The sequence below is a fragment of the Oncorhynchus keta genome, unplaced genomic scaffold (assembly GCF_023373465.1).
Source record: "Oncorhynchus keta strain PuntledgeMale-10-30-2019 unplaced genomic scaffold, Oket_V2 Un_contig_6766_pilon_pilon, whole genome shotgun sequence".
NCBI lineage: Eukaryota > Metazoa > Chordata > Actinopteri > Salmoniformes > Salmonidae > Oncorhynchus > Oncorhynchus keta.
The window spans coordinates 840884-865361 of NW_026289049.1; the positions used below are offsets into that span (position 1 = coordinate 840884).

A 24478-nucleotide genomic window follows, 5' to 3' on the forward strand; every position below is an offset into this window, starting at 1 on the left:
GGATGGTGTATTTGCATGTCACGATCTCCTCTCAATGGGTATCCAGACGGGGGTGTCAGCCGGCTTTGCATGCACTAAACACACACACCCCCGTTTTACATACAGCTTCAATGGAGGACCCTGGGGGCCAGTGTGTGGCATCTCACAACTTGCCTTAGATTATCACTAAACGTGCAGTGCTTTTTATAATCTAAATTCTATTTCTATCATTGTAGACAATGACAACAATAAGCTATGTTGATCAGATAATCATGGAATATTTATGACACCAGCTGGCCTATTTTATTTGACCCATAAAGCATCAATCACATATGGTAGATACATAAACAGTTGTTGTTAACTGACAGCTTTTGAATATTGAATTAAACATTGTACCATGTACCATGTACAGTCCATTCTCCATATAAACAGAACAGGGCCAAATAAGTTCTTCCATAGACCAGTCATTTCACTTCAGGCTCACTAGGACTTACTTGAAAAATGTGACATCAATATCTCTGACTTCCCTAGTGAAATAAAATACAAATATTGTATATTCAATAGAATTATATAATATTGACCCCATCAATACGCAGGTTATGAATGTCTGTCATCACAGGAGCCTTGCCTCAATGCTGACACGGGGCCAAGAAGCGGCCATTGTGAGATGCCCCGGATAATTCCTTCGGGCGCTAGGGATTACCTGGAAATGACAGCTATGTGGAGTCTTACGGGAACCCAGGGCGTATTCACCTCTGTGGTGATGACACCTCATGGTGTAAGGCCCTTAGCTCCAGAGCCTACAGACCAGGGGACCCACAGCCCCAGCCCACCCCAGGAGGCAGGGCCTTTCATCGGGCTGTTGTCTGGGGGCTCCCTCCCTCCACCCCTCTGGATCTGACACTAGCACTTTGTGTAACTCTGTGAGTGTTGAGTGCTGGGAGAGTGCAGCAGGGGTTTCCCCATTCTGTTTGCTTAAAGGATTGAGTTAGTTAACCCCAGCACTCTGGAGTAGACTGTGACTCATCATCACATACCAAACGGGCTGTTGAGAGGAGTGAGTGAGGTACTGTTGTTGGCGCTGGTCAAATGGCAAAATGTTTTGTCATCAAGTTGATGACAAGCGTATCTAATAGCACGTGTATTTCAGTGAAGTAAAATGCCAATCAATATTATGTTCCTAACACATGGTCATATTGTACAAACACAAAAATACTTGTAAAAGCTCTACCATACAAAACAAAGGAAGAATAGTGACATTATCTTCAAATAATGATGCTGCCATATATTCATGACAATGAATTAGCAACATTATACATTTTTAAAAATGACTTGTAATTCTGATTTGATGTTTGTCCCTCATTCTCAGGTTATGTCCAGGAGTGTGCTGCCTGCATGGCCTTGCTTTGCATGCATAAAATCACAGGGCAGGTTCAGTCTGGACAACATTTACATCTCTTAACACAGCTGGGCCCGGCTCACCACTGGGCCAAAACAAACAAGGAAACGCAGAAGAACAACAATCCCTAGGTTAAATCACCACTAAAGAGGCCTTTTAGTGTTCAGCATCAAAACAACAAGGCTCCATTTTGGACCTTTTCAAATCAACTTGAGGTGTAACTTTAGAGCTGTATTTGAATGGTTGGAAGGAAAGACAGTTTGTTCATTGGTCACAGGGTTTGAAAAGTACCTTAATAGAACATATTGGACAGCTGTAGTGCGGTACTGAGATCATCAGATTCATTTATTTACTGAAATCTGGTTCAATTGGAACTAAAAACAGAGAATATACTTTTTATATGTTTTCGTAATTTCAATCGTTTACTGTCTTGTACATGTTACTAAAAAGTCAGTGCTACTCTACATCCAATATTTACAGCAACAACAACAACAAAAAATCCTAAATATACACTTTTAAAAAACTGCCAGTGGCATTACATACATTTTAAAACACATGAACAATAAACCCTTATCCATTTTACTGAGGTGAGTCAGTCCCTGGTTGGGGGTGTGGCTCAGGTGTGCTGCAGAGGTGGTAGTCGAGACCTCAGGTAACTCACTGACACTCTCACACACACAACTGGAAGAACGTGTTTACAGTCACTGTATTCTCTCATCTCTACCTGACGAGACTATCCTGGATATATAGAAAACTGGGAATGCAAACCATCTTTATTTGTTTGAACTGCTGGTTTTTTGGACTCGAGGACTGAGTTTTTGAGGACTGTGTGTTTTTGAAGAAGGAATGTTGAAACTTCCCTTTCTAGTAAATATTTTATTGCTCTTCTCTCCCTGCGTCTGCTACTGTTCCTGTCGATGACATACTGCACTTTTGGACAACCTTAGAACGATCTAGACCATTAACTTTGCAAGTTAGTCCGTTCTGTTTTTGGACATTTACAAACTACACTCAACCATGCCGGTGGTCAAAGTGGAGAAAGACAGTCCTTCTGAGATCTCCCTGCCTGCTCCCACCCCTCCTCATACGACCACAACAGTATCGGATGAACCGTCGAGGGGCCGTCGCAGGAAGAGACCCCTCCAGCGAGGAAAGCCCCCCTACAGCTACATCGCCCTCATCTCCATGGCGATAGCCAACTCGCCCAACCATAAGCTGACCCTGGGCGGCATCTACAAGTTCATCACGGAGCGGTTCCCCTTCTACCAAGACAACTCCAAGAAGTGGCAGAACTCCATCCGCCACAACCTCACCCTCAACGACTGCTTCATCAAGATCCCTAGGGAGCCAGGGAGGCCCGGGAAGGGTAACTACTGGGCCCTGGACCCCAACGCAGAGGACATGTTCGATAGCGGCAGCTTCCTCCGGCGCAGGAAGAGGTTCAAGCGCTGTGACTTTACGACCTACACGTCATATGTACATGAGTCCCCTGTCTTCTCGCCTGTCCAGATCGCTCGCTCGACCTACTCCAGCTCCGTCTACGGCTCCAATATGGCGGTGAGTCCCCCGTACGGCCAGCATGGTCAGCTACCCTCTGCCTACTACCCATCCTCCTCGCCCCCCGGGTTTGGTCCTCACTGCCAGTCCCACTCCCGCATGTTCAGCATCAACACAATCATAGGGCACCCCTCCGGGGGTCAGGGGCCCGAGATGATGCAGCAGCCCAGCCGGAGCTTCAGTCCAGAGGGAGGCCCCGCTGGGGGCCCCAGCCACTGTAACCTCGGAGCCCCAGCCTTCCAGGCCCAGTCATGTGGAGGGGCCATGCTGTCCCGCTCCTCGGCCCATGTGGGGTTTCCCTACTCGGGCACCAATGGACACCACCACCACCCACACCACCACCCACCTCAGGGCTCCTACAGCCAGGGACACAGCCAGGGGTATGGAGGTTCAGGGCGCCTCCACTCCCACTCCTCACCCCACATTGCTGGAGATGCTGTGGAGCATTATGGGAGAGTGTCCCCTGGTCAGTTGGGCTCGTTGGTCCAGTATAATGGTGCAGGTACCACCAGCACTGGAGCCTACCTAAGACACCCCACGTACTCGGGGAACATGGATAGGTTCGTGTCTGCCATCTGAGGAACTGTCTTCAAAGAATTATGCATTGGGTTGGTTTTTAGGACAGAACAGTTTCAGTGGACTTTTCCGTTTCAGTTGGCGGCTGTGAGAGACAATGGTGATAGTGGGATGGCATGACTCAAAAAGAAAAGACTAAAGGACATAAGATGAACAGGATTCTTCCGTCATGTTTTGGTGTGTTGTTTTGACTTGAATCAATGTGCATGTTTTGAGATATAAAATGTCATTAATTCAGTGGCTGTGACAAATATGATATGGACTGCAATACAATGTAAACACGCTCAAGTATCAAGTGCAATGCTCAGGACACTACATTGTTAAATATACATGGTTTAAATCCATATCATGATGCACCATAATGTGTGTACAGTTGAGATTTGAGTTTAAAGGTTGTGTCTGGACTTGTATCACTTTGTAGCTTCATCGAGTGTATCTCAAATGCCTGAATGAGGTTTTGCAGTTTGTTTTCTTTACTGTGGTGAAAATCTGTGGTTGTAAAAGCTCAATTTTCATGAGTTGAATGTGTGCAGGGTCTTTTTTTAATGTAAATGTCTAAATATATTTGTAATTAAATTTAAACTGTGTAAATTATTGTTTCATTTTGTGCATTTGATAAAGATTTTTTGAAAAAAATTCTGAAGTATTTTGTGCCTTTTTAAAAATAAGGAATCAGAGTTGATTTACATTCATTTAAGCAAAACAACATAATTACTTCAAAGATAAATGTATCATTGAATAAAATATGCAGATGCCTGTAAGTGCAAGTTGTGACAAAGGGAGTTTCAATGGTAGAAATGAAAACTCTTGATTTGGATCCACTTAACACTTTAATAATTGTTGTAATTAAAGTGCAACAATTGGAAATGGTCACGCAAGGAGTTATGGGAACGTTTCATGTTTTTATTATTCGCATCTACAGGTCAGGATACACAAAATGAAATGCTTACTTGCAGGTTCCTTCTCGACAATGCAACAACTATAAGAAACAAAAGATAAGAACACGAATATAAAGTAAATGGCTCAGTAGAATAGAATAAACATTTTAGCAGAAGCATAGTAATAGAATGTGTCACTGAAAAGTCCATAATTCTGTAGATTTACAGCTAAAGGAATGTAGTAGAAATGCATACAGCTTAGAGAAGAGCTAAAGTAAAAGAGCTCTTCAACACATACACTTCAGGCTTCATGACATTAACAAAAAAAGCCTGCTTCCTTCATTCCTTGCCAGAAACAGGCACTTAAGACATTTCAGACTGCATCTTTTGTGCAGCCCATTCCTCCCCTCCATCATTTCAGCTCAGTTGGACATGAAGTGTGTCTGGAGCCATAGAATTATCAGTCACTGTGAACGGCAGGCACAAGTGTCATGTCCAGACATCCGTGTACAGATGTAGGATCTTCATTTGATCACCCTGTTGCAGGAGATCTAAAACTTGTGGTGTATTTGAGGTTTTAAAATGTTTCTGAAGTCTGACATTTCAAAGCGGATATTACAGACTTGCAAAAAATGTCTTATTAACCCCTACAAAAATATCCATGAATTACAATCCACATAATAATTCACATTTCCTGTTGCTGCAAGATTATTTTCCTGCTCTAGCAACCTGGATCAAATTAGGATCCTACATCTGTAGCGCACACTCAGACAGAAAGCCTGACCTAATCTTTGCTAAGGAACCAGCAATCAGCAAATTAATTCACCTGGAACCTGATATTTTAACTCAGTACACTACGTGTTCAGTGGTGTCAGGTTAAACATGTGTGTGGCTCAGACAGTCTATTGTCTAAATATACTTTACACTCAAGACAACAAGACTTAAAAGGGAGGAAGAGAAGAAAAAAACTGTTTTATGCCATCGTTATGAGGTCGTTTCAGATCAGCTACATTTGAAGTCGTAAGTTTACTTACACCTTAGCCAAATACATTTAAACTCATTTTTTCACAATTCCTGACATTTTATCCTAGTAAAAATGTCCTGCCTTAGGTCAGTTAAGATCACTAATTTATTTTAGGAGTGTAAAATAATAGTAGAGAGAATGATTTATTTCAGCTATTATTTCTTTCATCACATTTCCAGTGGGTCAAAAGTTTACATACACCCAATTAGTATTTGGTAGCATTGCCTTTAAATTGTTTGACTTGGGTCAAACGTTTCGGGTAGCCTTCCACAAGGTTCCCACAATAAGTAGGGTGAATTTTGACCCATTCCTCTTGACAGAGCTGGTGTAACTGAGTCAGGTTTGGAGGCTTCCTTGCTCGCTTTTTCAGTTCTGCCCACAAATGTTCTGTAGGATTGAGGTCAGGGCTTTGTGATGGACACTCCAATACCTTGACTTTGTTGTCTTTAATTAAGCCATTTTGCGTCCATTTGGAAAACCCATTTGCGACCAAGCTTTAACTTCCTGACTGATGTCTTAAGATGTTGCTTCAATATATCCCCATAATTTTCTTTCCTCATGATTCTATCTATTTAGTGAAGTGCACCAGTCCCTCCTGCAGCAAAGCACCCACACAACATGAGGCTGCCACCCCCGTGCTTCACGGTTGGGATGGTGTTCTTCGGCTTGCAAGCCTCGCCCGTTTTCCTCCAAACATAACGATGGTCGTTATGGCCAAACAGTTCTATTTTTGTTTTATCAGACCAGAGGACATATCTCAAAAAGTACGATCTTTGTCCCCATGTGCAGTTGCAAACCGTAGTCTGGCATTTTATGGCTGTTTTGGAGCAGTGGCTTCTTCCTTGCTGAGCTGCCTTTCAGGTTATGTCGATATAGGACTCGTTTGACTGTGGATATAGATACTTTTGTACCTATTTCCTCCACCATCGTCACAAGGTCCTTTGCTGTTGTTCTGGGATTGATTTGCACTTTTTGCACCAAAGTATGTTAATCTCTAGGAGACAGAACGCATCTCCTTGCTGAGCGGTATGACGGCTGCTGGTCCCATGGTGTTTATACTTGCATACTATTGTTTGTACAGATGAACGTGGTACCTTCAGGCGTTTGGAAATTTCTCCCAAGGAGGAACCAGACTTGTGGAAGTCTACAATTATTTTTCTGAGGTCTTGACTGATTTCTTTTGATTCTCCCATGATGTCAAGTAAGGAGGTAGTGAGGATGAAGGTAGGCCTTGAAATACATCCACTGGTACACCTCCAATTGACTCAAATTATGTCAATTAGCCTATCAGAAGCTTCTAAAGCCATGACAGCCTGAATTCAATATACCACAAAATGACAATGTTTTTAGACATTTTGGAAAATGTATTGAAAAAGAAATACAATAAATTCAATTTATGAGTCAATACATGTTTGAATCATTTTTGGCAGCGATTACAGCTGTGAGTCTTTCTGGGTAAGAGCTTTTCACACCTGGATTGTACAATATTTGCACATTATTCTTTTTTAAATTCTTCAAACTCTGTCAAGTTGGTTGTTGATCATTGCTAGACAACCATTTTCAATCTTGCCATAGATTTTCAAGGCGATAAGTCAATATTGTAACTAGACCACTCAGGAACATTCAATGTTGTCTTGGTAAGCAACTCCAGTGTATATTTGGCCTTGTGTTTTAGGTTATTGTCCTTTTTTAAGGTGAATTTGTCTCCAACTGTCTGTTGCAAAGCAGACAGAACCAGGTTTTCCTCTAGGATTTTGCCTGTGCTTAGCTCTGTTTCTTTTTATCCTAAAGAAAACTCCCTAGTTCTTGCAGATGACACACAGACACATAACATAATGCAGCCACCACATTGCTTGAAAATAAGAAGAGTGGTATTCAGTAATGTGTTGTTGGATTTGCCACAAACATAACCCTTTAAATTCAGGACAAAATTCAGCATTTCTTGCAGTTTTACTTTAGTGTCTTATTGCAATCAGGATGCATGTTTTGGAATATGTTTTATTCTTTACAGGCTTCCTTCTTTTCACTCTGTCGTTTAGGTTAGTATTGTGGAGTAACTACAATGTTGACCCAGCCTCATGTTTTTCCTATCACAGCCATTAAACTCTGTTTTAAAGTCACAATTAGCCTCATGATGAAATCCTTGAGCGGTTTCTTTCCTCTCCTGCAACTGAGTAAGGAAGGACACCTGTATCTTTGTAGTGACTGAGTGTATTGATACACCATCCAAAGTGTAATTAATAAGTTCACCATGTTCAAAGGGATATTCTGCTTCCTGTTTTTTTACCCATCGTCCAATAGGTTCCCTTCTTTGTGAGGCATTGGAAAACCTCCCTGGTGTGTGTTCCATGTTTGAAATTCATGCTTGACTGAGGGACCTTACAGAATTCTATGTATGGGGTACAGAGATGTATTCATTAAAAAACATGTTAAAACACTATTACTGCACACAGAGTGAGTCCATGCAACTTAAGACTTGTTAAGCAAATATTTACTCCTGGACGTATTTAAGCTTGCCCGAAACAAAGGTCTTGAATAGTTATTGACTCAAGAAATTTCAGCTTGTCATTTTAATTTGTACACATTTCTAAAAACATAATTCCACTTTGCCATTATGGGGTATTGTGTTTCGGCCAGTGAAACATCGCAACGTAATCCATTTTAAATTCAGACTAACACAACAAAATGTGGAAAATGTCAAGGGGTGCGAATACTTTGAAGGCTCTGTACCGACATGTAGTTGTTGATAGACACATTGACTATATTCATCATGCATTAAGTGAATCTAAATGCGTGAAGTTAGTCAAAATAAATCTGCAGATAACTTAAATTAGTGAAACTTATCAAAGATCAAGTCTTTTTGACAATACAAATTCTAATATCCTACTGGTAATCAAATATAAAGTGAATATCACAAATCCATCTGGATAGACTGTGGGATACGTTCCTTGGAGCCGACAGCAACTCACGTCTTAGGTATTTGTTACATCTAATTGAGAACAGTGTCGGACAGCACGTGGTTGAGACGGTGTATATAAAAGGTAATTAGTCGTATTGAAAAGCAGCCAAGCAGAAACGACGAGGAGCATGACAGACAGAAATGATTTAGAGGACATTTCACAGCGTGCAACATCAAGAAATGACCTAATTGTCAAATATCATTTTACTTGTCGAAAGATTTATGAAACTGTTGTAATACATCATCGATGTTGCCAACCACCAATTAGGCCATAACTGCATGCTCTGTCAAAACTTAACAAGGAGGCCTCCGTCGTTGTCAGTGGGCTCACAAATTATAAAGCATTGAAAAGGATATCTTTGGAGATGTTCGTTTTTTTAACACCCAAAATTAATTCCACTTTACATCATTGTAATGTCAATCCAAAGTGAGAGTAACATATTGATGTAGCCATACTTGTAAATTGTACATAATAAATACAATGTGTGAATGTACTTTCATGGAAAACCCAGAAACAGTTCAAACCAACTCCATTCTGTTCAAGTTTAGATTTAAAAAATAAAAAACTTAGTGGAGAGCAGTTGGAATCATTTCATTGAGTGTTAAGTCTATCAAACCAGAACGCTCTGTAATATTAAGATGACTAAATTTGATACCGTTTGCAATTGCAGAAGTGTTCGGCTGTATATTGTAATGCTGTAAACGTTTACAATACATTTAACATAAATCAATTCCATCAAAACTACTCAGACGTGTTACCAGAATTTTTTATTTGTACAAATAGGTTTAAGAAAAAAAAATTAAACAGAACTGGTTAAAACTACCATTTATAATATGACATTAACCAAGATATTCGACTAGAGTCTTGAGTTCTTTGCAGTGCTTGATAACGTCAGGAACAGAAGACAAAGTCTGTAGAGAAAGAAAAGGAAAAAGTGTCAAGTCTAATGCCAAACTATCAATATACACCAAGTAACACATATGAATATGACCATTTCTATTAAAGGTAGACTCGGCAAAATGACGTTGCCACGAGCAGCACTGCAGATACTGAGATGAGCAAATTGCAAGACTTCACTCTCACAGAGTATTTGCACATGTGCACGGAATCGCATCACGCTTTTACAACTTGGCAGCCACAGGACCAAAACAGGGGAGAAGTGGAGCCTCGCGCTTCAGTGCTCTTAGTTATTGTGGAAATGGACCCACTATGCTGTTTACTTTCAACATCTATGTCATATCGCTGACTCTACCTTTACATTTCAAACAGAAACATGTATATCCCTGTACTCACCTTTCTGACCGTATCAATCATATCGTCAAGGACTCGAAGTTCCTTCTCCGCTTTCTTCTGGTTGGTGTCGTGGATCATTTGCTGCAGAGACAGAGGGGAACATTGAAGATGGTGACTTGTGCATTGGATAACACTTACAGTTGAAGTCGGAAGTTTACATACACCTTAGGCAAATACATTTAAACTCAGTTCTTCACAATTCCTGACATTTAATCCTAGTAAAAATTCCCTCTCTTATGTCAGTTAGGATCACCACTTTATTTTAAGAATGAAATGTTAGAAAAATAGTATTTCGGCTTTTATTTCTTTCGTCACATTCCCAGTGGGTGAAATAATCTGTCTGTAAACAATTGTTGGAAACATTACTTGGTGTCGTGCACAAAGTAGATGTCCTAACCAACTTGCCAAAACTACAGTTTGTTAACAAGAAATTTGTGGAGTGGTTGAAAAATGAGTTTTAAATGACTCCAACCTAAGTGTAAGTAAACTTCTGACTTGAAGTGCTTTCCTTAAAGCTGGAATCCTTAGTTGCAACATCCATTTGTGGACTTGTAAATTAATTACACACCCATTGATCCTTGAAGAATATAACTTATATAAATGACTCATGAGCTTAGTTCAACTGTCATAGCCAATCAGAACCCAGAATATAAGCTTGTTTTAAATGTAAAACACTTCATAGCCTCATAACATGGTTAAAACTATAATTTTGATATCATAGATGGAGATGCATCCATAGCTCTGCATAGGAATTTGAGAGTGGTTACATTTCTCTAGGCCCATCCCTCAAATGTTTACCAAATCAGAGGCGGGGTGACACACTTGTGTATAGATCGTATAGACACTTACATGTCTCTTGGCTCTCTCCAGAAGCTTTGCTCTTCCTTCCTCAGCTTCCAACAGAGTCCTCTTTAGTCTTTCCACCTGTGGTGGAGACAGTGTTTAAGGTCCTACTGCCTGTCAAAGACAACTAGTGTTGGAGGGAAAGGATTGCTTGGTCTTTCAAGGCTGCAGGGTTGGTGTGAGGGGATGTATTTGAGATGTAACTTTGGCCAATTTAAAACAACCCAAGGTTGGGTCATGTGGGTCAGGTTGGCTGTGGCGCGTTCAGATTGAAATATTAGCTGTGGGGACAGCAGAGACATGACACCGTAGGGTAGCTCTAGCAGTTCTTACAGGGATAACAGGCAACCTATGGTCTGGATTGTACCTCTTTCAGTAGGCGGATCTTGTCGTCCATGGAATGCATGCTGTGTGCTGATTGGTTGCCGGTCTTTCTTAGCTCGTCCCTTAGAGCCTGGGACTCCACCTGTGATTGGTGCAGTGAACGGCGCAGGTCTGCCACCTCCCTACACAGCTCCTACAGAACACAGCAGCAATAACAATAGGCTAAATGGAAGCACATCATGACATATAGGTGACAATTCACACAAGGATAAAATGTTGCCTAAGAACTTTTAGGAAGATGAAATCAAGTGAATGTTGACAGTATTTTTTGGTCAAAAAAGTGATATAGTCCCTTACTTTGTTCTCAGATTTGTGCTTGTAAAGAAACTCCCTGGCCTCATCCACTTCACTGCAGATCCTCTTCATAGTGTCTACCTCCTAGTAAAACAGAACAAATGACCTGGGTTCAGCCTCAGTCACACAGACCACTATTCACCAAAATACCATGTCAGTCAAGTAATCAGACATGTCTCATGTCCTGTAGCCAAGAAACTAATAAAAAGTATAGATTGCTCAGTAAAATAATCTATAATGCACAAGTATTGGCAGCACTTTGCCAATATGCACATTAATACAGGGTTTAACACAGGTAAGAAGTGAAGTGGAACTAAAACTGGTGTTTTAAGTTGTACGGTCTGATCTGAGAGCAGTGTAGTGTCTCACCTGGGCTTTGTTCTGTAGAGCCACCTGGTACCGGCCTAGCTGGGTCTGGAGACTGCTCAGCTGGCCCCTCAGCTCGGATACCTCAGCCCTGTGTCTGTGGGCCTGGGCCTCCTGCTCCCCCTGCAGCCCACAGCTGGTATCGCAACACAATTATTGGTTAGGTTTACTCAGCGTATCCCAAACCCTGTGCACCAAAGTGTGATGATTAGTTGATTATTTGAATCAGCTGTGTAGTGTTAAGGCAAAAACCCAAACGTGCCCCCTTAGGGTCCCGAGGACAGAGTTTGGGAAACCCTGGGTTTAACCCTAATATGATGGAACTTGACATAGGGCAGGCAGTGTTTCCCACACTGGAGTCAACTTCAACTAATCATCAAACCCTCAATGAGTTCAGGTGTGTTTGCCGGGGCTACAACAATGTGTGGTGTTGGGGTTACTGGAGGGCTGGAGTTGGGAAACACTGACTTATGGTGACCACAATGGTAAATAAAACAGTAAATAATTGAATGCTTAAAGGAGAAATTGTAAGCTTCACATCTCAACACAAAATAAATGCCACCCACGTCACAGTGCTTACATGGTTTTGTTCAGTGCCTCCTGCTCGGTGTCCTTGCTCTGTCGTAGCTGTGTGATGGTGGAGCCGAGCTCAGAGACTGTGTTAGCCAGGTCTGCTAGCAGCTCCACCACGCTACTCTGCTCCTCCTCTGGAGGCACCACTGGAGACCAGGAAGGGAGGGCATTTAGTGACTGGGCCCAGGACACATCAATACAGACAAACAAATGGGTTGTGTCCAGTAGGTACTAAACGTTTTGAAACAGGGGAGGTGCTACGAACTTGTCCAATAAAAACACAGACTTTAGTTTTTCGTTGTACGGTTTGCTACAGTGTACCCTGCTGAACAGAACCCAGATACCCCCTGGGGCTACCAGCAACCCCCCTGGGGAGATGCGATGGAGGCCTCACCCTGACACTTCTTAGGAGTGATGGGTGCGAGGCGAGTGAAGGCGCTGGTCTCGCTGCCCAACCCTTCAGCTTGTGGTTCATCTGTCATGTCTAAGGGGGGATGTGTGTCATTGACCTGCGCCAGGTCAGTGGTGATGGCCACCATGATGCTGTCCACGAAGGAGGTGGAGGGATGACGCTCAACATGGAGGGAGGGCTGGGACACCTCGTCTTTACCACAGACCTCTGGCTTCTGAAATAATGCCACATATCACAAGACTGATAAAGGGTGTGTGCAGTGTGTGTGATTACCTTGGTGGTCAGAGCAGTGTGAACATCGTTGGTCAGTCGTCTCAGTGTGTGATTACCTTGGTGGTCAGAGCAGTGTGAACATCGTTGGTCAGTCGTCTCAGTGTGTGATGTAACAGGGTGTGTGTGATTACCTTGGTGGTCAGAGCAGTGTGAACATCGTTGGTCAGTCGTCTCAGTGTGTGGTGTAACAGGGTGTGTGTGATTACCTTGGTGGTCAGAGCAGTGTGAACATCGTTGGTCAGTCGTCTCAGTGTGTGGTGTAGCAGGGTGACGTCAGTAACAGCCTGGGCTAGCTGCTCTACCAGGTCCAAGTGGACTGACTGGGCTCTGGCTTGACTGTCCTCCAGCTCTGCCTGCAAAGCCTCCCTCTCAGCCCTGACACACACACACACACACAATCAGCTAAAGACAATTGTTCAATTGTTTGTAATAACCACATCCCATGTAGTCATATGAGACAACCCCACTCCCACCCCCCAGAACTCATCACAGCTCAACTCATTAAAAATAAATAATGTCTAATAACTAAATGTACTATGACTCCACAGTGAGTGGTACTGGGACTTACTGGAGGTGGCTGAGGGCTCCTTTCAGATCCTCACACTGGATGTTTCTCTCCCTGAGCCCCTGTAGGTTAGCCCGGAGGGTCCCCTCGCTCTCCACCACCTGCTCCCTGGCCATATCATTCTCCATCTGTAGGAACTACACAGGGGAGGAGGAACAGAGCTGTTACACACAGCACTCACCACGGCTGAGTTTAGGATCAGCACACAGGAAGAGAGGGAGCTCTACAGAGTAAAAGAAGGAGAGAGAGACTGGTAAGGAACAGAGAAAGAGACAAAAAGGTAGAGGAACTCAAAGCAAGAGAGCACCACCACATACAGTACTGTAGAGAGATATCCAGAGGTCCACCTACCTCGTTCATCTCCATCATGCTGTTGAGCTGCACGTGCACTTCATGGAGATTCTGCAGCTGCAGGCTCTGGCTGTGGGAGTGGCTCTGCAGCTGGCTCAGCTGCTCCTCGCTGTGGGCCAGAGCCTGGGACAGCTCACATACACGCTGCTCTGACTGGACCAACGCACCCTCCAACCTGGACACAGGAGGGGTTCAATGAAATGTTATAAAACGGGTTGTTTGCATCCTGGATGCTGATTGGTTGCTATGCGAGAGTTGTGGGACAACTCCTCCCACAAAATAGCATGTGCTAATTCCACTGTCCTGCAGCCCAGGCAGGAAATCCATAAACTTTATATCCCTCGGGGTAAAAAAAGCATCACCACATTAGTTTTCCATGCTACTATTTGGTTTGCAACAGTTAGAGGCAGACAGGTCGTTTTATACAAGCCCTATGACCTTGCACCAATGTATCATTTTACACATTTCTCCTGTGCCAGTAGGCTTGAACACAAAACTAATAATTCACCATGGAAACCGTAAACAGTCAGAATTCCATTCATTCCTTAACCAGTGCTGCCTATGTAGGCCTATTGGATATTTAATAAATCATTATTTATTACAGTTCTTTTATCTCATCATTGAATCTCTACTAGCTAGCTACATGCCAATGATTTGTTTCGCATAGCGGAATGAAAAGAATGATTCTAATTAACGACTGGGTCAAAACATGAGAAAATAACTAATGACCAGAACACAAAAACAAATTTACCCGTTCAAAATAGTGTTTAATGAAGAAAATATATATATATATTTTTTTTTATTAATATGCCGGCAACTGTTATAAAAGCAATAAGGAATGAGAATCCGGCTGTTCCCTCTGCCTTGATTCAGGCCTAAGAACATCCCGTAGTCAGGAGTAATCCCTGGGTTCTCATGCCTTATTGCTTAATTAAACCCAATGACTAAACATGCCTTAATAGTTAAACCAATGTGCATTATTGATTACAAATAGCAGAAGGTATGCGTGTCTTAGTTCATGTTAAATCATCTTTATAGCTGCAATGTAATGGGGCTAAACAGAAAAATACATCAGAATAGCTCATTTCAATGGTAAAACAGATTTAAATAGTAGTGATAAGAGAAATGAGGTAACGGAGTTCACTTACTGGTTGGCCCTGTCGGTAGCTTGCTGGACTTCTTGCCATGACTGTTGCAACCTGAAATAAGAAAGTTAAGGTTATTTTTCTCTATATATAAAAATATGTTTAATTGACAACTGCCATAGTTGAAGCACCATAACAGCTTAGAGTGAACTTTGAACTGACTTGGTGGACTCTGCAGCCAGGGCCTGCTCTAGGAAGGCATAGGAGGCCAGGGTAGATGAGACTGTGGCAGACAGCTCCGTGACCTTCCTCTCCAGCTGAACTCGCTCCTCTTCTCCCTCACTCAGCTTCTGACGCAGAACACCCAACTCTGAGAGAGTGAGAAGGCGGGAGAGCAAGAGGGAGAGAGAATGACAATGCTAGATTATAAACATATCAGCACTTATTTTTAAACTTACCACAATAACACTTGAAACTCAAATGCTATCTTCAATGGTTTGTTTAAATCCCTACCTGAATTGATGATGGTGGCCTGCAGATTCAAGTCCCCAACCTCCTGTCTGGCATCTTGGAGACTCACGTTGGTTTGGTCCAGTTCCTCTTGGATCTGTCATGTAGAAGTGAGCCACGACGCATTGGAATGAAGCCATAACATTGTGGAGAGACGAGTTGCAGAAGACAACAGAGAACAGAGCAAATAGAACAGGCAGTAGAGACATTGTGACTTGTGGGAGATGATAGAGAATAGAGAGGTCAGACCTGCTCTCTCTCCTCCACAGCTTGGTCTCTCTCTGAGAGGTGCTGGTCTCTCTCTCCTATAGCGTTGGCTGCCTTCTCATTCAGCTTCACCAGTATAGGAGTTGTCCTCTGGAGGAGATGCCTGGCTGTTTTCAGCTGGGGAGAATATGACATCTTACACACGCGTCGTACAGAACAAAACAACACATTGCAACCATTTGGATGTCTTTTCTTTCCTGAGAAGACAATGTAGCCTGCAGGTTAAGACATACCTCTTGATGCAGACTGTCGTGATCGCTCATGGTTCCTCTCAAGAGCTCAGATGCAGAGTTGAGGGATTCCACGTAGGCCTTGTTCAATGCAACCTGAGTAAGGACACACACATGAGCACGGGAAAACAAATACACAGCACCAAAATAAGCACAAGCCGGGAACCAGGCGATTGCCTCTAGCCCTGACCTCAGACTGTGTGGGGTACCTGTTCTGGGTAGGTCTTGTTCAGGGCAGCCATCAGCTCCTGGTGAGATCCCACACTCTCCTGCAGCTCAGAGATACGCACGGCACAGTGAGCCCTCAGCTGCTCAGTTACACTGAAGGCTGCGTCCTTGGCGGTGAAAGCCTCCTCCATCCGTCTCCTCATGTCCTCTCTCTGCTGCAGGGTGTCTCTGACCTTCTGCACCATCCTGCTCTGGGTCTCCTTGCACTTCTCATAAAGGGACTTCATCTGACCATACTGTGTAACCAGGCTCTGCTGGTCCTCTTTAACCAGGTCTGTTATCTGCCTCATGCTGCTGAGAGCAGCCTCAGTGTCTCTACTCAGGGCTGTCATGGTGCTCCTGGTGTCCTGCATGCTGTGGAGCAGGTTCTGTAGAGTGGTTTGATCCAGTTCTAGCTCCTTGATCCTCTCCAGGGCCGTCACATACAGGTCTTTGTAGGTTACCGTCTGGCTGAGTTCAGTGTGGTCGGTCTGGACCAGCTTGTCTCTGAATTCTGAGGGCCCGGGGCCCCTAGAGTGGCCCTGTCCCCTGGCTGTGCACAGCTGCTGCACCAGGGCCTCCACCATGATGAGAGTGGAGGTCAGCCTCTGCTCCAGCTCCTGTCTGGGGACCCCACACAGGCTCCCAGGGGCCAGACTGACACAGAGAGAAAATAGTCAGTTCTCATACCACACACGGGAAATACTTGTGAACACTCTCAGACAAACACCAAAAAACAATATTTACATGGTTCATATTACATAAACACAGAACATTTGACAGAGTTTTCACTCACAAAAACACACAGGCCATTACTCACTTCCAGAGCAGAGTCTCGGTGCTGGTGCAGGCGTCAGACACAGAGAACTCCCTCTTCCTCTCAAACTGACCAGAGGTGTTGGCACTGCGTTCTGCCCGCCTCACTGGAGTGGTGCCAACACACATGCTGTGGCACTCCACAGCCACGGTCCCCGCTGTAGTATCCACTACAGGAGGGGCGGGAGCGGGTGTAGGGGCTAGGGCAGGGTTGCTAACAGGGTCCATCTTGCCCGATGCCAGGATGAGAAATTGGGCCATCTGGATGAGTTGCTGCTGAAAGGGCTCCTCACAAACCAACCTTGGTAAATGATCAAAAAGACCCATCTTTACTTTCTCCACCTTGGGTTGGGATTTTACATGAGGTACATCCACTTCTGGCCTCGTCTCCACAGTCTCTGTGACTGGGTCTGGAGGAGGAGGGGGCTTGCAGGTCGATGCGGCACCCACTGCCGTCGAGTTGAACTTGGGCAGAGGCATGGGGCTCTCCAGGACGGCCCCCCAGAGTCGGCTGTCTGGGTTGGCGGGGACAACGGAGCTACCCTCAGCAGAGTTGAGGACACAACCTCTACCGTTTTCCAGAGCGGATTCCTCCATTTGGGCGAAAGACGATTTCTGAATGCCCCTTCTTCTGGTCATGGGGGTAGTGCTAAGAACGGGGCTGAAGATCTCAAACTGTAAAGCATCACCACCGCCGGCCCACGTCGCTACAGAGGGGATCTTGGGTAGCGCAGTCAACATGTGAGCAATGTTCTCAGAGCTCGCTTTGTCTGTAGTGTTGGAGAGAAGAGGAGCGTTACTGCTTGAACCCAGCGCGCTGTCTGTGGCCCCACTGGACTCCTGCATTGAACCATGAGAATGGGAGTGAGAGGCTATCGATGGGTTGTCCTCATCTACAGGTGTGGAGCTCCTGGCCGAGGCTCCAAACTCATTGCAATGGGAGCGGTCAGTTTCCAACTGTATAGCTGGAACCACGGCGCTGTCTTCATGAGAATAACCCTGTTTGGGGCCTTCAGGGAAAAGCTGACAGGCGACATCATCCAGGTCCTTCAATGACCTTAAGGATGCATTTCCCATTGAGGGTTCACTGATGGCAGCGGCATCCGCTTTCCACACGCCACCTTCACTTTCCACATGGCTGTAAGGGTGTTTTGCATGATCGGAGGACTGCTCCTCTATGATGCTTGGGTTGACCCTGTCGTTGTACGGTAGATGACTTGTCACAGTCTGATTCTCAGGTAGGAGGATAGTGTCTTTGGACACTCTGGTGGACTCTGAGACTTCAACCTCAAGCCCAGTGCAGATGAAGGATTTGACTGTCACATGTCCTTGTCCGCCAGTGGCATTTTGAACACCAGTTGACTCTTCATTGGTATGTACCATCTCTATGGATTTCATAGTACTACAATGTGTAGGTTCTTTGAAGGAAAGGTGTGCACTAGAGGCCACATTACAATAGAGGTGATCTGCGTGGTCATCGATGGACTGCATGTCCAACTCATCTACTATAACACTTTGATATATACTGTCGTTGTATGGCTGATGGTGGTTTGCAGGCTGATCCGTTGGTAGGAGTATAGTCTCAAGTGCCACCCTGGAAGCCTCTGAAACTTCCACCTCCCCTCCGGTGCAGATGAAAGACTTAAACGTTACATCTCCCTGTCCGCCAGTAACAGTCTCAGTGATGTGGGCTATATCGGTGAACTGTGGAACACTAAGACTGGCGTTTGAACCCCCATTAAAGGACAGGTCAGCTTTAGTTGTGGCCAAATCTCTTTCCAAATCACAATAGACGTGATCCACATGGTTGTCGCAGCATTGAGTAACCATACTGTCAGAGAGACATGTGTTTTCATCGTCATAGCCAGGAAGAGAAGAGATGTTCAGTTGATTCTTGGGTAGCCGGATGGTTTCGTCTGCAATCCTTGAGGGCTCTGAAACCTCAACCTCACCCCCAGCACAGATGAAGGACTTGAAGGTAATGTCTCCAAGTCCACTGCTTGTATCAACAGCTGTGTCCTCAGTGGTAGGAGCTGTATCGCTGGTAGTAGTTTTATCACTGGGCTTTGGAACACTAGGAGAGCATAGGACCTCAGCTGGTGGAGGGCAATGTGTTAACGGGTCTGTGTAGATGAACACAGCATCATTCTGTAGGGAGAATGGGAGAAGTATAAGGTAAATTTTACATTTCAAACAACAGTTCAGTGAACCAGATCCATAGGCCCATAGCTTGGCTGTTCGTCATACCTTGGGTGTTTTGAGGATATTGCTGCCCGACCCTGATCTAGATTTGAGTCTAGAAGATGGGGTTGAGACATGGCGCATTTCATTCTGGACACACTTCAATGGGGTGCGTTCTCCAGATCTTGTTGAAGGCTGGGTGCATTGAGAGAAGCCAACATCCAGTTATTGATAAACAACGTAGCTAGTTAATGTTAGTGACTGCTATCCACAATTATGGTCGAAAGTTATGTTCAGTAAATTCATAATACATGTGTGAAATGCAAATCTTACCATGGTCTCTCCAAATGTTTGTGATCTTCTCGTGGACATATGAGGGCTTGCGTGGCTGGGCTACTGTCAGAATACAAACACCCTGTCATTATTGTTGGAGCCATATCAGACCTGTTACCAACTTGCCTGGCTAGTTAGCGTTCAGATAAAAGTGATGGGGTGTATTCATTGTTCGGATTCAGTTGCAAAACGTCTATTGGACTAATTCAAGTAAGTCCCTCCCCGTTTCGTTCCATTTAATAAACGTTTTTCAACAGAATCGCCGGAATTAATACACCCCTGATGTAGGTAGCTATGTAACGTTAACTATGGAAAATAACGTTATTAACGTTGACTGAAATTAGCTAATAGGCCTACCTTTGAGCATATTATCCATTGTGTTAAATGACAGAGCTCATGCAGAATTTGAGTTTCACGGGGACATTTGTGTAACGTTTGTTAGCGAACGTTAGCTAGCGTTATCCCATAACGTTAGCTGGCTAACGTTATGAGTTGTGACCAGATTTCAAATATTCGGCTACAAAACGCTGTAAATAAAAGTCAGAGCTATTGCATATGGTTATTATTAACAGCTACTTAAAATATTTTGCTAAATAAAATGTTTTTGAATGAAGTAAACAAACCTGCTGTAGGAATAAACGTCAACCGCCTGTTCTTCTTTCAAACATGAGTAGGTTCGCTGCTATTGGCTATAAACCGTAAACGTAAACTCTCCAACGCCTTCACGTAAATCTATGGGTCGCCTTTTACCCATTACTGACACCTGCTGTTGTGTTTGTTTCGTGTATGGTATTATTTTCAAATGTTTCAGATGCTACATGTTCTCAAAGACAAAATTCAATGGAAGTCACAGCCCTGCCCATACTGGATTTGAGTAATTTTATTCATAAGACTGTATTTTATTTTCATACAAAAGACTTAACATTCAAACATTCCAAATCAAGTTGTATACAAAAACAAACTTTTAGGGAGATTACAGAAATGCCAGATGGATCAACTGCATCTAACCCTCATTGCATCTGTCCCACTCAATGATTGGTATTAACTTTTTAATACAGACACATCAAACTTCATTATATTGAATACTGCACTATATTCCATCACACAAAAACAACCATCCATATTCCATCATCATCAATAAACCTTCAGATAAGCAAAGCATACATTCATTTCTGTCTGACAAGCTGAACTTTTTCAGTTCCTGGATCCTGACCAGTGGTTTAGAAGTGACCCTTGTCTCCCCTCTAGCTCTGTGGTGCTGGAGCTCCTGCTTGTCAGCCCCATCCTGATCATGGGTCACACTGCACCGGCGGCGGAACGAGCCAATGGTCGTCCTCTCTTTCAGCAGGCTGTCGCTGATGGCGTCCAGGGACATCTTCCTTCCCTTCCCCCGGCACTGGCGGAGCAGGGCCCCCACAGTGAGGCTGGCCCCCAAGCGAGGTGTCCTGCAGTGGAGGAGAGAGGAAGGAGGCCGGGGCTGGGCCTGGGGCTGGTAGGAAAGGCTGATCTGACCCAGTAAGGCCTCGGTTAGACTCCTCATGTATAACTTCCAGTCCTTAGATGGGGAGGGGGTGGTTGTCTTCCCTTCCTTCCCCTGCTTAGACCCTTCAGTCAAGGCCTTCTTTGTCTCAGGTTTTGCCTCTGGTGGCTTCACTGTTTTATAGAAGTTCTCCCTCTTTGTCCATAGGGTTTCTGGAAGGGGCTTGAAAGGCAAGTCCTTTCGGAACAATGGAGGTAGACCTTTCTCTGGCTGAGGCTTCAGGTGACCTGTGACCTTGTGGTCAATGGCACAATTAATGGCATTCTGCTTGACTGCTGTCTGGTGTTTGACCAGAACTTGACCGGGTTTATCATGACCACAAAGCCTGGGGACTGCGGCCTCAGATATGTCAGTGCTCAGACAGTACTTCTTCATGGTTTTCAGCAGCAGGTCAATGATAGGACCGTTACCTACCTGAGCTGAGTACCACAGAGCCATGTGACCGTGCTTGTCGACGTGGTTCAGGTCATAGTCCAGCGCTTGGAGGAACAGCCGAACCAAACCCAGACGCCCGTACAAGACCGCATACATCAGAGCGGTTCGACCGTGGCGGTCACAGAGCCCCACATGGCCTCTGTGAATCAGGAGCATGCGTGCCACACCGAGGGACCAAGACTCCCCATCATGGAGGCAGCAGAGCATTAAAGGGGTCCTCCTCTCCTCATCCCTGCTGTTGACATTAGCCCCAGCCTCGATTAACCTTCTAGCTAGGATGAAGTCAGCCTTTAATATAGCCTGGTGGGGATTCAGTGGTCCCATTAGGCAATTCATGTCAACTGGTGAAGGCGTAGTTGTTTTCTCTCTGTTCAGTGAACTATTTACATCCAATTTAACAACACAATTAATTTGTTGTAATTTGCTGACCCTAAAAACAGCGTCTCCTCAAACGAAAATACCCACTGTGTGTGTGTTACTCCGAACCTCCAACTCTCTCACACACTCTCACAAGAATACAAAGTAGTAGTGTGAAAGAGAGATTTGCTGTTGCTATTGGAAAGGGGAGTGGTTCTAGTAGTAAATCTATGCCAGACAATGAAAGGCCCACCACTCCACTCCATCCAACAATGACAAGTTGAACAATCCCACAGACTGTTGTCACACTGGATATAGACAGATGGCAATTAAGTTCCCAATATAAATCCCTGAATTTAAAAGACTTTGTACTAGACATTGGATTACTAAAACTGAGAGGTTGACAAAGGTCAAGGGAAATACTGGAAGCAATTTTGGAATCCATATCCTATCATAGCGGAGTTGTTATTAAAACTGTGCAACAATCTAACTTAGATAGTAAAGGCGTGTTCACTACCATTACTAAACAGAACTCAACCGTAAAGATTCCATCTGATAAGTGATAGTGTGCACTGCAGTGTACTGAGGTGCTCTCTCCCAGCCTAGAGGTGCTTGGAATAAATGCTCTATAATGTAACTTACTTAGTAAAATAAAGTGTTACGATCATACGGTATAACCAACCATTTCATCAAGCACTCTATCTTCACAGGAAAATTAAAACAATGTTTTAATTAAACAATTTTTAAATAAAAATATAAACGAAACATGTAACATTTTCAACGATTTTACTGAGTTACAGTTCATATATGGAAATCAGTCAATTGAAATAAATACATTAGACCCTAATCTGATGGATTTGACATTCCTGGGAATACAGATATGCATCTGCTGGTCACAGATTACTTTAAAAAAGAAGTAGGGGTGTGGATCAGAAAACCAGTCAGTATCTGGTGTGACCACCATTTGCCTCATGCAGCGTAACACATCATCTTCGCATAGAGTTGATCAGACTGTTGATATTGGCCTATATCCAATGTAAAGAAGAAGAGTATGTTCTTACAGCGGCTCCTCCAATACACTGACCTGGGGTCAGCAGATAGGAACCCCCTTAATGGCGTCCGCAGCCTCCTATGGATCGTGCAGGAACCGGAACCTGGGTCGGTCACGAGATTCTAGAGAAACGGGGACATTGATAGAGGAAGAAGCTAGTGAAAATATATCTACTTTAACAATTATAGCAAAATGGATGACGGAGAAACATTACTTTTTTAAAAATACCGTTGACTTTAATTTGGTAGAATAGTTTAGGCATGAGATGCATCTATACAAACCTGCTGCAAAAACAATTGGCGCCACAATGGTGCTCTCTGGTGGATGAATGCAGAACTCAGTCCTTTTAAAAAGCAATAAAGCTCTCAAGTCAACCTCAGCTCGGGGAGAATTCTATAGGCTTACCTGCACTGATGGGGTAAAAGGAACTCCCCCAGCGCTCTCTCTGCATGGGGGGGTGAAGTGCACCTCCAGACTGGTCACAGGAGGCTCCCTGATCCAGCTGGGAACTCTGGGAAAAAACAAGCTCCAAATTGGAATTCCAAGTTGGGAACTCTGGCCTCTTTCTAGAGCTCCGACATGAAGATCCCTGACGTCATGATTCAACCTTCCTCTTTTCCAAGTTCCCAGTTATCTTGAAAGCACCATAAATCCAGAGAATGATAGACTTTGGTGAAAGTTTCATGACAAATTCTTCCCACAAGAAGGACCCCAGTGCCACCTTCCTGTTCAAGTGAGCACAGCACAACGGTGAGTCCAAAAATATATTGTATACTGCTGCATAAATTATGTAATATGCCAGGGAGATAAGTATACTGTAGCTAAGAAAGTAATACTAAGTGTATGTTGTGTAGTAAGCTGTTAGTAGCCCATGTGCCTCACCCTAATCATTTGGTCCCTTTCCCCCTCAAAACAAAGCCTACTGTTCTGACTTGGTGGTGCACATTTAGCATATACCCTGTTTAAAAAAAATGTAATAATCAAATATTGTAAGTGCTTTCATTGTCTGCTTATATGCCCCCTTCTGACTTGGTGTACGGGGAAAATACTATAAGAACAGCCCATATTCTGTTGCTGTACATTTCAAAAGTGCTGAACAAATAGATTTTTGACAACGTCTGTTTTAGTTCGCTCCTTAATGTCTTAATCAAAATGACAGATTGCCTCTTATCCGCTCATCGTTCCCTTATGCCACAGTTTGCACATCTCAATTGTCAGTAGAAACCACATTTGTTCAGCAAGGCAGACATATATTTTTTTAAAGCAGTAAATGAGGTTGAATGAACTGTTTCGATACCAGACAAGGCTCCGCTGATAGGCAGGTGTAGCAGTGGTAAGGATTCATTCCCTCCATGGTGCTGAAAAGAAAGCTTTGCTTTTGGGACAGTTTGTGGGCACCGTTTGTCACCGTTATAATGGAGTTAAGTATTGTTTAGTGTTGTGTTGTGTAGTGGCTTTGCTGGAATGCATCTACAAAAAGGTTGAGTTTGCCCCACCAAGATTTACATGCTAAAATGATTTGACAACTTGGAACAGCACATCATGCCATTTAGGCTGGCACATTTTCAGTTTGCGTAATCTCCAACAGCCTACTGTCACTCACAGATTCAGACTTGAGGCAAATTAAGGCTATTTTCTTGCCTGCCGAACCCCCCTTCTATTTTGGACACTTATTCTTTGGACACTGTGTTAATTAACAAACCGCCAGACGAGCTTCAACGCCATAAAACACTCCTTCT

General features: G+C 43.9%; 2 protein-coding genes across 4 annotated transcripts; one reads left to right on the forward strand and one right to left on the reverse strand.

The window, feature by feature from the left end:
• Positions 1–2031: 2031 nt before the first annotated feature.
• foxe1 (forkhead box E1) lies at positions 2032–4102 on the forward strand. Its single transcript, XM_035743798.2, has one exon. The coding sequence runs from the start codon at positions 2396–2398 to the stop codon at positions 3512–3514; it is 1119 nt and encodes a 372-aa protein (XP_035599691.2). The 5' UTR covers positions 2032–2395; the 3' UTR covers positions 3515–4102.
• A 5019-nt stretch (positions 4103–9121) lies between these two features.
• Positions 9122–20109, reverse strand: spag5 (sperm associated antigen 5). 3 transcript variants are annotated; one of them, XM_052511361.1, is made up of 21 exons: positions 19980–20099; positions 19357–19419; positions 19090–19218; positions 16847–18990; positions 16029–16683; positions 15823–15915; positions 15572–15706; positions 15326–15419; positions 15035–15182; positions 14876–14926; positions 13728–13902; positions 13380–13513; positions 13018–13186; positions 12521–12752; positions 12134–12272; positions 11557–11689; positions 11191–11271; positions 10877–11026; positions 10516–10590; positions 9667–9747; positions 9122–9284 (listed from the first exon to the last, which is right to left on the reverse strand). In XM_052511361.1, exons 2-21 carry the CDS (start codon positions 19393–19395, stop codon positions 9213–9215), a joined length of 4929 nt encoding a protein of 1642 aa, XP_052367321.1. In that variant the 5' UTR covers positions 19396–19419; positions 19980–20099; the 3' UTR covers positions 9122–9212. The 3 variants fall into 3 exon arrangements, with proteins under 3 accessions (XP_052367321.1, XP_052367322.1, XP_052367323.1); XM_052511362.1 differs by lacking the exon at positions 19980–20099 and adding an exon at positions 19714–19907; XM_052511363.1 differs by lacking the exons at positions 9122–9284; positions 9667–9747; positions 10516–10590; ... (3 more) ...; positions 12134–12272; positions 12521–12752 and adding an exon at positions 12809–12867 and having other exon boundaries at positions 12943–13186; positions 19980–20109.
• Between the last annotated feature and the right edge of the window lie 4369 nt (positions 20110–24478).

Excerpts from the sequence above, each read along its gene's own strand:
- foxe1 (XM_035743798.2), top strand. The coding sequence starts at position 2,396 with ATGCCGGTGGTCAAAGTGGAGAAAGACAGTCCTTCTGAGATCTCCCTG.
- spag5 (XM_052511361.1), bottom strand. The coding sequence starts at position 19,395 with ATGTCCACGAGAAGATCACAAACATTTGGAGAGACCATG. Across the intron at positions 15,183-15,325 it reads GGCCACCATCATCAATTCAG|AGTTGGGTGTTCTGCGTCAG; the intron begins GTAGGGATTTAA and ends TCACTCTCTCAG. Across the intron at positions 12,753-13,017 it reads ACACTGCTCTGACCACCAAG|AAGCCAGAGGTCTGTGGTAA; the intron begins GTAATCACACAC and ends GCATTATTTCAG.